This window comes from Mya arenaria, chromosome 17 (assembly GCF_026914265.1).
Source record: "Mya arenaria isolate MELC-2E11 chromosome 17, ASM2691426v1".
NCBI lineage: Eukaryota > Metazoa > Mollusca > Bivalvia > Myida > Myidae > Mya > Mya arenaria.
Window position 1 is genome coordinate 3913643 of NC_069138.1, and position 14385 is coordinate 3928027.

General features: G+C 38.1%; 1 protein-coding gene across 4 annotated transcripts; it reads left to right on the forward strand.

Annotated features, from left to right (window-relative positions):
* LOC128224775 (uncharacterized) lies at positions 1 to 14130 on the forward strand. Of its 4 annotated transcripts, XM_052934821.1 has the most exons (4): positions 44 to 96; positions 9342 to 9390; positions 10449 to 10494; positions 11483 to 14130. In XM_052934821.1, exon 4 carries the CDS (start codon positions 12045 to 12047, stop codon positions 13554 to 13556), a length of 1512 nt encoding a protein of 503 aa, XP_052790781.1. In that variant the 5' UTR covers positions 44 to 96; positions 9342 to 9390; positions 10449 to 10494; positions 11483 to 12044; the 3' UTR covers positions 13557 to 14130. The 4 variants fall into 4 exon arrangements, with proteins under 4 accessions (XP_052790779.1, XP_052790781.1, XP_052790780.1 ...); XM_052934822.1 differs by lacking the exons at positions 44 to 96; positions 9342 to 9390 and adding an exon at positions 9940 to 10057; XM_052934819.1 differs by lacking the exons at positions 9342 to 9390; positions 10449 to 10494 and having other exon boundaries at positions 1 to 96.
* Positions 14131 to 14385: the final 255 nt, after the last annotated feature.

The following is a 14385-nucleotide window of genomic DNA, read 5'->3' on the forward strand; positions in this document are numbered from 1 at the left end:
TTGACAAATTCCAAAGGTGTACTTTCGATTGAGTTTCTTCTATTACGTTTTAAATTCTTTACATGAAATGATGTAAATAAACCGAAAACTATCCAGGTAAAATTGTTTTCGCATGTTTTTGTTATAATTTATGTTTAACAATTAAATAATTTTGTCTTTTTTAAAGATTGTGAATTCAATACTTGCATATATGTACAAAAGAAAGTTGCCTTCTTTGTTTACACTTATGGGGAAAATTGCCCTGTTATGGGTTATTGTTTTGTGCTGAAGGTTATTGGGTCGTATTTATTGTTTAAAAGGTAATGTTTGAAATATATACGTTAAAAGGTAAAATAAATATAATGAGTTGCTAACACAAGTACAATACGGGTACAGTTCCAGTATCGGAACATGGTAAGTTGCTCACACAGGTACAATACAGGTACAGTTCCAGTAGCCGAACATAGTTAGTTGCTAACACAGGTACAATATGGGTAGATTCCCAGTGGCCGAACATGGTTAGTTGCTAACACAGGTACAATACGGGTAGATTCCCAGTGGCCGACATGGTAAGTTGCTAACACAGGTACAATACGGGGACAATCCCAGTAGCAGGACATGGTAAGTTGCTAAAACAGCTACAAGACGGGTACAGTGCCAGTAGCCGAACATGGTAAGTTGCTAACACAGCTACAATACGGGTACAGTGCCAGTAGCCGAACATGGTAAGTTGCTAACACAGGTATAATACGGGTACAGTTCCAGTATCGGAACATGGTAAGTTGCTAACACAGGTACAATACAGGTACAGTTCCAGTATGGGAACATGGTAAGTTGCTAACAAAGGTACAATACGGGTACAGTTTCAGTATCCGAACATGGTAAGTTGCTAAAACAGCTACAATACGGGTACAGTGCCAGTAGCCGAACATGGTAAGTTGCTAACACAGCTACAATGCGGGTACAGTGCCAGTATCCGAACATGGTTAGTTGCTAACACAGGTATAATACGGGTACAGTGCCAGTATCCGACCATGGTTAGTTGCTAACACAGGTACAATACGGGTACAGTGCCAGTAGCCGACCATGGTTAGTTGCTAACACAGGTACAATACGGGTACAGTGCCAGTATCCGACCATGGTTAGTTGCTAACACAGGTACAATACGGGTACAGTGCCAGTATCCGACCATGGTTAGTTGCTAACACAGCTACAATGCGGGTACAGTGCCAGTAGCCGAACATGGTTAGTTGCTAACACAGGTATAATACGGGTACAGTGCCAGTATCCGACCATGGTTAGTTGCTAACACAGGTACAATACGGGTACAGACCCATTAGCCGAACATGGTTAATTGCTTACACAGATACAATACGGGTACAGTGCCAGTAGCCGAACATGGTAAGTTGCTAACACAGGTACAATACAGGTACAGTTCCAGTATCGGAACATGGTAAGTTGCTAACACAGGTACAATACGGGTACAGTGCCAGTAGCCGAACATGGTAAGTTGCCAACACAGCTACAATACGGGTACAGTGCCAGTAGCCGAACATGGTAAGTTGCTAAAACAGCTACAAGACGGGTACAGTGCCAGTAGCCGAACATGGTAAGTTGCTAACACAGCTACAATACGGGTACAGTGCCAGTAGCCGAACATGGTAAGTTGCTAACACAGGTATAATACGGGTACAGTTCCAGTATCGGAACATGGTAAGTTGCTAACACAGGTACAATACAGGTACAGTTCCAGTATCGGAACATGGTAAGTTGCTAACACAGGCACAATACAGATACAGTTTCAGTATCCGAACATGGTAAGTTGCTAAAACAGCTACAATACGGGTACAGTGCCAGTAGCCGAACATGGTAAGTTGCTAACACAGCTACAATGCGGGTACAGTGCCAGTAGCCGAACATGGTTAGTTGCTAACACAGGTATAATACGGGTACAGTGCCAGTATCCGACCATGGTTAGTTGCTAACACAGGTACAATACGGGTACAGACCCATTAGCCGAACATGGTTAATTGCTAACACAGATACAATACGGGTACAGTGCCAGTAGCCGAACATGGTAAGTGGCTAACACAGCTACAATACGGGTACAGACCCAGTAGCCGAACATGGTTAGCTGCTTACACAGGTACAATACGGGTACAGACCCAGTATCCGAACATGGTTAGTTGCTATTACAGGTACACTACGGGTACAGACCCAGTATCCGAACATGGTTAGTTGCTATTACAGGTACAATACGGGTACAGACCCAGTATCCGAACATGGTTAGTTGCTAACACAGCTACAATACGGGTACAGACCCAGTATCCGAACATGGTAAGTTGCTAACACATGTACAATACGAATACAACCCAGTAGCAGGACATGAAAAGTTGCTAACACAGGTACAATACGGGTAGAGTTTCAGTAGCCGAAAATGGTTAGTTGCTAACATAGGTACAATACGGGTAGAGTTTCAGTAGCCGACCACGGTAAGTTTCTAACACAGGTACAATACGGGTAGATTCCCAGTAGCCGACCATGGTTAGTTGCTAACACAGGTACAATATGGGTAGATTCCCAGTAGCCGAACATGGTTAGTTGCTAAGACAGGTACAATACGGGTAGAGTCCCAGTAGTCGATCATGGTAAGTTGCTAACACAGGTACAATACGTGTAGATTCCCAGTAGCCGATCATGGTAAGTTGCTAACACTGATACAATACGGGTAGATTCCCAGTAGCCGACCATGGTAAGTTACTAACACAGGTACAATATGGGTAGATTCCCAGTAGCCGAACATGGTTAGTTGCTAACACAGGTACAATACGGGTAGATTCCCAGTAGCCGAACATGGTTAGTTGCTAACACATGTACAATACGGGTAGATTCCCAGTAGCCGATCATGGTAAGTTGCTAACACAGGTACAATACGGGTAGATTCCCAGTAGCCGATCATGGTAAGTTGCTAACACAGATACAATACGGGTATATTCCAAGTAGCCGACCATGGTAAGTTGCTAACACATGTACAATACGGGAAGATTCCCAGTAGCCAAACATGGTTAGTTGCTGACACAGGTACAATACGGGTAGATTCCCAGTAGCCGAACATGGTTAGTTGCTAACACAGGTACAATACGGGTAGATTCCCAGTAGCCGATCATGGTAAGTTGCTAACACAGATACAATACGGGTAGATTCCCAGTAGCCGACCATGGTAAGTTACTAACACAGGTACAATATGGGTAGATTCCCAGTAGCCGAACATGGTTAGTTGCTAACACAGGTACAATACGGGTAGATTCCCAGTAGCCGAACATGGTTAGTTGCTAACACATGTACAATACGGGTAGATTCCCAGTAGCCGATTATGGTAAGTTGCTAACACAGGTACAATACGGGAAGATTCCCAGTAGCCGATCATGGTAAGTTGCTAAAACAGATACAATACGGGTATATTCCAAGTAGCCGACCATGGTAAGTTGCTAACACAGGTACAATACGGGAAGATTCCCAGTAGCCGAACATGGTTAGTTGCTGACACAGGTACAATACGGGTAGATTCCCAGTAGCCGACCATGGTTAGTTGCTAACACAAGTACAATACGGGTAGAGTCCCAGTAGCAGACCATGGTAAGTTACTAACACAGGTACAATACGTGTAGATTCCCAGTAGCCGAACATGGTTAGTTGCTAACACAGGTACAATATGGGTAGATTCCCAGTAGCCGAACATGGTTATTTGCTAACACAGGTACAATACGGGTAGATTCCCAGCAGCCGAACATGGTTAGTTGCTAACACAGGTACAATACGGGTAGATTCCCAGTAGCCGAACATGGTTATTTGCTAACAGAGGTACAATACGGGTAGATTCCCAGTAGCCGACCATGGTAAGTTGCTAACATATGTACAATACGGGTAGATTCCCAGTAGCCGACCATGGTTAGTTGCTAACACAGGTACAATACGGGTAGATTCCCAGTAGCCGAACATAGTTAGTTGCTAACACAGGTACAATATGGGTAGATTCCCAGCAGCCGAACATGGTAAGTTGCTAACACAGGTACAATACGGGTAGATCCAGTAGCCGAACATGGTTAGTTGCTGACACAGGTACAATACGGGTAGATCCAGCAGCCGAACATGGTTAGTTGCTAACACAGGTACAATACGGGTAGATCCAGCAGCCGAGCATGGTTAGTTGCTAACACAGGTACAATACGGGTAGATCCAGCAGCCGAACATGGTTAGTTGCTGACACAGGTACAATACGGGTAGATCCGGCAGCCGAACATGGTTAGTTGCTAACACAGGTACAATACGGGTAGATCCGGTAGCCGAACATGGTTTGTTGCTGACACAGGTACAATACGGGTAGATCCAGTAGCCGAACATGGTTAGTTGCTAACACAGGTACAATACGGGTAGATCCAGCAGCCGAACATGGTTAGTTGCTGACACAGGTACAATACGGGTAGATTCCCATCAGCCGAACATGGTTAGTTGCTAACACAGGTACAATACGGGTAGATCCAGCAGCCGAACATGGTTAGTTGCTAACACAGGTACAATACGGGTAGATCCAGCAGCCGAACATGGTTAGTTGCTAACAAATTTGAATACGTAATTAGACAACAAACACTCAACGAGATATATAACAACGCAATAATACAACAAACACTCAACGAGATATATAACAACGCAATTACACAACAAACACTCAACGAGATATATAACAACGCAATAATACAACAAACACTCAACGAGATATATAACGACGTAATTAGACAACAAACACTCAACGAGATATATAACAACGCAATAAGACAACAAACACTCAACGAGATATATAACAACGCAATAAGACAACAAACACTCAACGAGATATATAACAACGCAATTTGACAACAAACACTCAACGAGATATATAACGACGCAATTTGACAACAAACACTCAACGAGATATATAACAACGCAATATGACAACAAACACTCAACGAGATATATAACGACGCAATTTGACAACAAACACTCAACGAGATATATAACAACGCAATTTGACAGCAAACACTCAACGAGATATATAACGACGCAATTTGATAGCAAACACTCAACGAGATATATAACAACGTAATTTGACAACAAACACTCAACGAGATATATAACAACGTAATTTGACAACGAACACTCAACGAGATATATAACAACGCAATTTGACAGCAAACACTCAACGAGATATATAACGACGTAATTTGACAACAAACACTCAACGAGATATATCACAACGTAATTTGACAACAAACACTCAACGAGATATATAACGACGTAATTTGACAACAAACACTCAACGAGATATATAACGACGTAATTTGACAACAAACACTCAACGAGATACATAACAACGCAATTTGACAACACACACTCAACGAGATATATAACAACGTAATTTGACAACGAACACTCAACGAGATATATAACAACGCAATACAACAACGATACACTGAAGAGGATTATCATGCAAATTATTCTTTAATCTAGAAATTTAAGTTGCCACTATCTATCTGTATCGTACAAGTTCATTTAAATTCATTGCGTCCTTACTGGAATTTATTTTTTTACATATAACTATGATTTTGTTGAAACCCCTTTTTGATGATAAACCTGACAAGACAACTAGTCATCGATGATTCTCATGAAGTGTTTCTATAAATACACAAATACTTTGAAAAACTTAAGAATAAATTTCCTTTCTGGATTTTTATTATTTTTATAATTACACAGTTCATTTATTGATACATGTCATCGGGCTTTTCAAGTATGTCTTAGTAGTTCGTATTGTTTCTTAAAAGTTCTTAATATCTCTAATTAGTTCTAAGTAATTCTTAGTAGATCTAAGTGGCTTTAAGCAGGACCGAAAGTACTGGAGTTTTTTTTTTTATTTTAATATTAATATTAATGTACGAGCATTAATACTATAACATCAGAAATATGACTCTATGTTTGGTCTGAACGAATAAGTCGCTTTGGGTCAAATACTGAAAAACACACCAACTGTAAACTACTTTGCTATCACTGAAGATGAGAAATGGAATGCTTGTGCAATGTTGTTTAAGACTTGTAATACTAATTCGGTATCAATTGCAATCAGGAATTTATATCAGAAGTGTATGTTTAATTCCAGCTTTAATGTTAAATATCGTTATAGTCCTCAAGTTACTGTATTGGCGTAATATGTGAATATGACATAAATTTGATAACCAATCATACCTGAAATGTTTTAAACATATGTACTGATATGTTTGTTTATGTAATTGCTCTAGCAGATACATCAAGTTTTATAATTACACACCGCTCTTGAGATTCATGCTAAAATATCTGTGCAAATTGTTAACCACTAAATGTCAACAAATACATATGATTTAAGGTTGTTATCAGGCTATTTTACTTACTATCATATTCAGTAAAAGTATTAACACTGCTTTGTGCTGGACAATAGTGCTTGTTTAGCACTATCATATTCAGTGAAAGGTTCAACACTGCTTTGTGCAGGACAATTCTGTTGGTTGAGCAACTATCATATTCAGAAAAAGGTTCAACACTGCTTTGTGAAGGAAAATTGTGCTGGTTGAGCAAGGTTCAACACTGCTTTGTACTGGACAATAGTGCTTTTTGAGCAAGGTTCATCACTGCTTTGTGCAGGACAATAGTGCTGGTTGAGCAAGGTTCAATACTGCTTTGTACTGGACAATAGAGCTGATTGAGCACTATCAAATTCATATATGAAGAAAATGCGATCTGATCTATTGTCAGCAGTCTTATATTACTGGATTTCAGATATTTCTTTTCAAAAATTGGCTCATTCCAAGACAAAACAAATAAAAGAAAGTTTTCAAAACGGTAAATATGTGCAGTTTTAAAAACCTACGAAGTGGTTGTGCTCATCCGAGGACATGACATTTCACATATATCAGACTTTATGGTAATTTGTACAATAAGTATAAATGATAAAACTCTTCAATAAAAAATTAGGGAAAGGAAGATTTCATTGATTATTAATGCAAATTGAATTTCATGATTTATCGAGAGGAAAATTACGAGAATACTTGAGTAACAATGCACACTTCAAGTCGATGACTGGCTTTTTGTGGTTTTAGATGAACTTATGACTAGGAAATTAAATGAAACAAAAATAATGACACTATCAAAATAACACAACGTGGACACTAACGATACACTCAACAAGGACTTACTAATAAGTTATTTTCTAATTGTCACAGCTTTAGGCCAAGTAAATAATATTCTCTGCCATATCTTGAAAAAAAAAACGATACAATACGATAAGGTTTTTGCATAAAACATAATACATTGTCCATAGCATATCAACATACAATGGTCAATGAATGAAGATATTACACACGCAAAGTTTTCTGGAGCTATTTAACATATATATCATAACATCCTATAGTTGGTACAGTGCTGACAAACGTAATAACAAATTGTAAGGATGTTCTCGTAGGGAGACAACAAATCAAACAAAATGCAAAAAATATATTGTCTTCTTTTAATCAATGCATAGAAAATATTCAAATATTATTTAGTGCTGGTAAACAGTTGAAATATGGTTTAAACACTTACACCTGAAGTACCAATGTTTTGGACATTAAAAGCAGAAAGTGATATTCAGACTATTCCTGATTGATATTGCATGATACACATATTGTTTCATTTTGTGACGTGTTAGTAAACCTGCCCGTCTCACCTGCCCGTCTCACCTGCCCGTCTCAATTGCAAGCCTTTGAGCAAAAGTTCTAAATCTTGCATGGGCATGTCGAAATTTATATTAGGTTTTCTTCGCCAATGAAAGCATGTTGAAATAAGGTATATGTTTTTTATATAATTGAATTATTTGCGTACCCGCCTTGACAGTATTAATTTGTAACTCTTTTTAAGAACTGTAATTATCGATAATTTCAGTTCGCCAGATATCAGAGAAACCGAGTTCATCCAAAATATATTTATAAACTTGTATGGTCTATTTTTTTAACTCTTTATGTTTTATAAATATAATCGTTAAAAATACGTATAAAAACACGTACAAACTCAATGTTATAATTGTTTGTATTTGTTTTTGGCAAAACAAGAAGAGAAATATATCAAAATTGAGGTTGTGTTACACATTTCTAGCTTTTCGAAGAACATAGTGCTTACGCATGCATTTGGCAGAACAATACGGACACAAACAAAACAACTTGATACAAGATAATTGATACTCAATGTCATACCTATGGTAATCCTTAGCAATTTTGAGTAGTATAAATTTCATGAATTGAGGAAATATTGAAATATTTATATACTGATCCAGAAAATGAGACACTAACATCTATTTTCGAAAAATTGATTGCATTATTGAGCCAATTCCAACCTTGTCAGTTTAATGCAGTATTACCTTTATGCGTCCTGTATAAAATATAAGTATTCTTTACTTTCAAATCAAACGTCATTCAACATTTTCACAATACCAAAGGCATATGACACAATTTTAGCTCCATATTCGATAACTGTTTGTGAAATTTACAGTTTTGTTTTTTATAGAAAAATGGAATCTTAGAAATACATAAAATTCAAAATAAAAATAAATCATGGTTGGAACATCTTGTAAGGGCTAATGTGGTCATAAATCCAGACACGGTAAACAACAAGCCATGTGAATCCACTACAACGGCATTCATGCGGTTACATGCAGAGTGCATCATACATACGTAAATATCAAATGAAATAATCCAGGTTTTTGGACGGTATGTAATCACTGCCCCTGGACGCATGCACAATTTGTGATTTACGTCAAACAGGTATGAGTAGACTTTCCAAGGTAAATGGCCAAGACAACAACATCTTTAGGAAAGCTTTTTGTACGGGAAACTCTTTCTTGTACGGGTATAAGCATATGCTAACGGCTAGTAATATCAACTGGTCAAATAAACCAATAAAAGCACTTGGGATTTATTTTGGTCTAAACCCGAGACAGTGCGCATCTTTAAATTTGGATTCTAAAGTAGAAAAATGCAAAGAGATAGTACAAGGTTGGTCAAAAAGAAAACGTTTTATGGAAAAATACAAATTATAAAAACGCTACTTATTCCAAAATTCACGTATGCCTTTCATGCATTGGTCGTTCCGAATCATGTGATAAAACTATTAAATAAAATCATATTTAGCTTTTTATGGGATAACAAAAAGGAAAAAAATAAAACGAAGGACCCTTATTGCTGCAAAAATGAAAGGTGGTTTACATATGATATAGATAGAATCTTACATTCACTCAATAAAAATAAAGTGGGTGAAATCTTTAATTTCAGAAGGAAAAGCTCATTGGAAAGTTACCTAAATATATGATGCAAAAGTTTGGTAAGGATTTTCTAGTTTTTTCTATGAATCTAGATAGTCCTCAAAGCATTGCAACAAAAAATGTTTTAAAAAGTTCAATTTTATTTTTCAGTTTATCATGTACATAAATAATTACACCACCGCTTTCGCGTTTCGAACCTTTAGGTGTATTTTGCATGTTCAACTGATAATAATAAAAGTTCTTTACCTGACAGTTATAACTATCATTTAGCCATGTTTCCGTTAATATAAGAATATCATTTTCATTAAATAAAGCAATGATTTCCTCTGAGTCTTATTTGTTAAATCGTTTACCAATTAAACATTGTACATTGAATAAACAAAATGTGATCCCAAAATTCTCCTCACTACTGGCCTATTCTGACACATCAGACTGAGGTGAGCTATTTTTAGCCTTCGTGTCTTGTTTCTCGATCCCCTACGCTGTAAGTTGCTGGGATTCCACTGGTTTCTTACTCCCCAACTGTTGTATTTTTAACCTGTTGGAAAACAACTCCACGGGATTTGCGTGTAGTGCTAGTTTTCACCTGCTGTTTGGAGGCATTTATACTGGACTGTGTTTGCACTTTGCTCGACTGATTCTGTTTAATTTGGGTGATAGTGTTTTCCTTGGACTTATTGATAAAAGTGTGCTTTTGAGATGGACTATCAGCCCGACTAAACTCCGGTAAGACCTTGTGTTCTAATTCTGCATGTACATGTATATTGTTTTGGTCACGTGTTGTGTCACTTTTGTTTACATATGAGGGAAATCATTCTCGCTTTCTGAGTCACTTAAGGGCATTTCTTCCTCAAACACGCTATCTGTCGTGCAAATAGTTATCGTACCCTCGTTTTTCTGATCGAATTATCGATAGGACCATGGTAACAATATACTATTCGCAATGTAGAAAACGTCAACATTGAATTTAAGCATGTGAACGTTGAGACATTTTATCTGTAATTGTTTTAAAACTGTACATTACTAAACAAAGTTATCACTTTTGTCGGCAGTTTTGTCAGTAGGCAGTATTCCACTTTATTATACCCATTAGTATTTGTTTTGTTATCCTATATAGAAAATGAACTCAACAGAGCCGGCTTATCCCCTTTGATCGATTCTCAGTAAGTAAAAAGATATTTTAAATGTGGCATACGTATACATCAAAGATTAGGATGCTAGACTCGTAATGTGTTTTAATTAGAAATGAAAATACGAACAATAACAAGGAAGTCAAACCTGCGTTTAATTTGCACATACTCGCTGCTTATAAAAAACTATTATCTTTGATCTTGGCGCATCAAGAATATAACTGAAATTTAGAATTACCAAAACTGTGCTTTGGACATGTTTTGAAACGCATGCTAAAAGTAAGATACAATTAACTATTGTTGGTTATGTAAAGGTTACTTTTTGTGTACCAACATTATCTCAATTCATTTTTATTAAGCGCCAACACATCCAGATCGATTAATACTTCACATCCTCTAGACTTCGTGCTTTTATAAACACAGACACAGAAAAACACGCTAACGCTCGCATGCAAGCATACACGCACATCAAAACAAGCATTTACAGACCTTGACACGGTAGCATTTACGCACATATGTTTACACGGACGCACTCTCTGATGAACGGAAGCACACATGCACTAGCGCTCACACTCTCTCACAAGCATGCACGTACACACACATACGCACGCACGCAAGCACGCACGCACGCACGCACAAACACGCACAAACACGCGCACGCGCATGCGCACAAACGCACGCACGCAACAAACACACACACACACACACACACACACACACACACACACAAACTGATGAGGGTCAAATGGCCGAAACATTGTTTCATTAATAAAATAGCTTGTTGACTTATTTAAACATCACTTTAGTTAAAGTGTATTAAAATATATATATCTATTTTTGATAATACTTTTCATTCTATCAAGTGCATTTAGCGAACACACTTTTGTTTGCCATGATATGTGATTTGTGATACATTGTTTTTTTTTTTACAAAATATTGAATTGTAACAATATAATGAATATGACATGTATATTGAAACCACTGTATTCAACTTGTGTTAATGGGTTTCGCGTTTTTTCAGACAATGGACCGTGACCCTAAAGGCCAGCAGGTGATGTCCCTGAGACTGTCCAGAGTTCTGAGGGACATTGGCGTTACGAGACAGAATGTGGCTCGGAGGAGGAAGACATACTTGATAAATGAGAAGATGGACAATGCTTTCGACATCATCACCAATCATGGTCTGAAGAAAATGTTTGTCTTCGGTAGCCAATCGGAAGGGACAACGACTCTAGGCATGAAATCAGATACAGATTGTTTGAGATGTTTAAATGATTTCAGTGTGATAACAGACTGGGCAGACTGGGAGCCAGGGAAGGAGTGTCTTCTGATGATAAAGAACGATCGTTCTCCGCCCCAGCACTGCTGTTTACAGATTGTGAAACGTGACTGTCCACTGCCTGAAACACTGGACAATGTGAAAGCAATATGGGATGTCGAAGAGACAATGGATGGAAGGGTGCTGTTGAAAAACACTTGGATTGATAGTTGGATAGAGCAGGGCTTTGGTCGGTTATTTAGGAAACAAGGGCCATCAAGAAGTGCTCACAAAGATGTAGACATCATCGACGCGTTTAGATACAATGGACCGCTGTTTGAATGCAATTTCCTATTCACAAGACCAAAGCCCGGTCACTGGCCGAGACATGAAACACTCGCAAAGGCACGTCAGTGTGAAAGCATTCCTCGTCCCACAAGGTCACGCCGAGAGTGATCAGTCAAAACTGGAATGGAGATTCTCTACGTCACTGATTGAAAGACTGCTCATGTTTGATCTCAATATTTTGAAAATACAGGTTTACACATTTCTAAAAATTTTACGAAAGTCTTTTTTCAAACCGTTAGTTGGTGATAGACTTAGCACGTTTCATTTTAAAACCGCTTTATTGTTCACCCTTGAGACATATCCTCCAGAAATCTGGCAGGAACGTAACCTGCTGCAGTGCGTTATATTCTGCCTGAAAACTCTTCAACGATGGTTCAACCTTCGACACTGTCCACATTACACGATCTCGGGAGTGGACCTGTTCGTGGGAAAACTGAGAAAATGGGAGTTTCCTCTCCTGTCAACCGTTCTGTCTGACATGATAGACAACATCATGGACTATGTCACCCAGATAGAAATGGACCAAATAGGGGAGAGGATCGTTGACAGACCAAGAACATTCAGTACAAGACATCAGAACACATTGGCTACAGTGGAGGAATGCTTTACTTTTTATATATTACAAATATTCCGTATTTGGTACGAAAGGATGATTGAAAGAAGTAACATTTCCAGAACAAAGAACATTATCATAAAAGTTCGGGAAATTCTAAATGAATCGGATATATGGGCAGAATTACAACATGTAGTAAAGTGGCTTTACCAATACCTTGCCACCATGGCGGCATCTACGTGTCTTCGCTCGAACCAACCAATACCACCAGCCATTTACCGCTTGTACGAGGCCTCCCTGGACTCTGACCTCACTTCTAGCAGATTAAAGTTGGCATCCATGTTGTACTGCAGTGGTCAGTATGAGGAGGCTAAACTGGTGTTGACCTACACCGAGAGTCAGCTGCATGTTGATGTGTGTCAGTGGTGTCCGTGTGTGGGAAGGGCAAATCATTTGAAAACTGAGACGTTTCTACAAAAGGTTTATGAGCTTCCTGTTTTGGAAGTGCTTAAACGGCATGTTGCATGCAGCGTTGCTTTTAATTCATTAGAAATATGTTGTGTACCTGCGTTCCTAGTATACGAGATGCATAGAACGATTCGTCCTGATGATTTTTATCACAGACATCCAATATTTGATGATTGGATGGACCTTGTTATCATTGACTCTAAACCATTCATGTTCTACCTGCAGTACCTCACATTCAGACAACTGGGAGAAGAAGAGAGAAGACTGGAAGCACTTCACAAGTTATACAACTACGTTCGTGTTGAGAGTAGAGCGTGTGGTTATATAGAGACAGCCCTGCATGTACTTGGTCACTGCTTTGAACTGGAGAACTGGTATGATATCGCATGGACATGCTACAGAAAATCCCTCGAGGTTGTGCCTTACAACAACGCAGCCAGATGGCATATCATGAGATTACTTCAGTGAGCATTTGGAATACCATAATATCAGAAGCGTATCACCCTTACATGGCAGCTTCGAAAATCCAATTAGCATTTTTAAGTGGGTGATATATCTATAACATTTTGAGAAGTGTCTGAATTAAACCATATGACATTTCGACAAGAGTATGAAGCAATGCAAGCTACATGCGTGCATGTGGTGACGTAGTAACAATAAAACGAACTTCAAGTTGTTTCATCGATAACAATTATTTTTTTCGGACAGTACATCTATAGTCGAAAAGATAAAAAGAAAACGTCTCCGTCATCGGTTACATTGCTTTTTTATATATAGTTTCCATGTTTAGAACAATAAAACATTCGAGTGAAACTAACTGTATTCACAGTTACAAATAATATGTAAATGAACGAAATTCTCAATGCAATTAAGATAACAACGCTTTATTCTGTCTCTGACTTACAATCTTGGTTCCTGTAAAAAAATGTATGTTGGTTTAAACATATTGTATTCAATATATGTATCAATATCAGCTTGCAACAGTGTTTGTGATACGATTATGTAAATGATGTATTGTAACAGAATAAAAACAATAAACAGAGCTTTTTATCTCCCTCTTCGAGATTAATCTGCATTCAAAGATTAATTAAAAATTGGTTCCTGTTTTACGTACGTTTGTGCAGTATGATCACTCGAGCGCCATCGTGTGTGCTTAAATAAAGGATATTTGTTAACGGATTTAATATGAAGTTTCCAATTTCTGGTTGTATTCTGAAAATTATGAAAATGAATAATCAAACAAACAGGTGAGTCTATAATCATTGCATACGGAATGAGGACGTACATGTACATACAT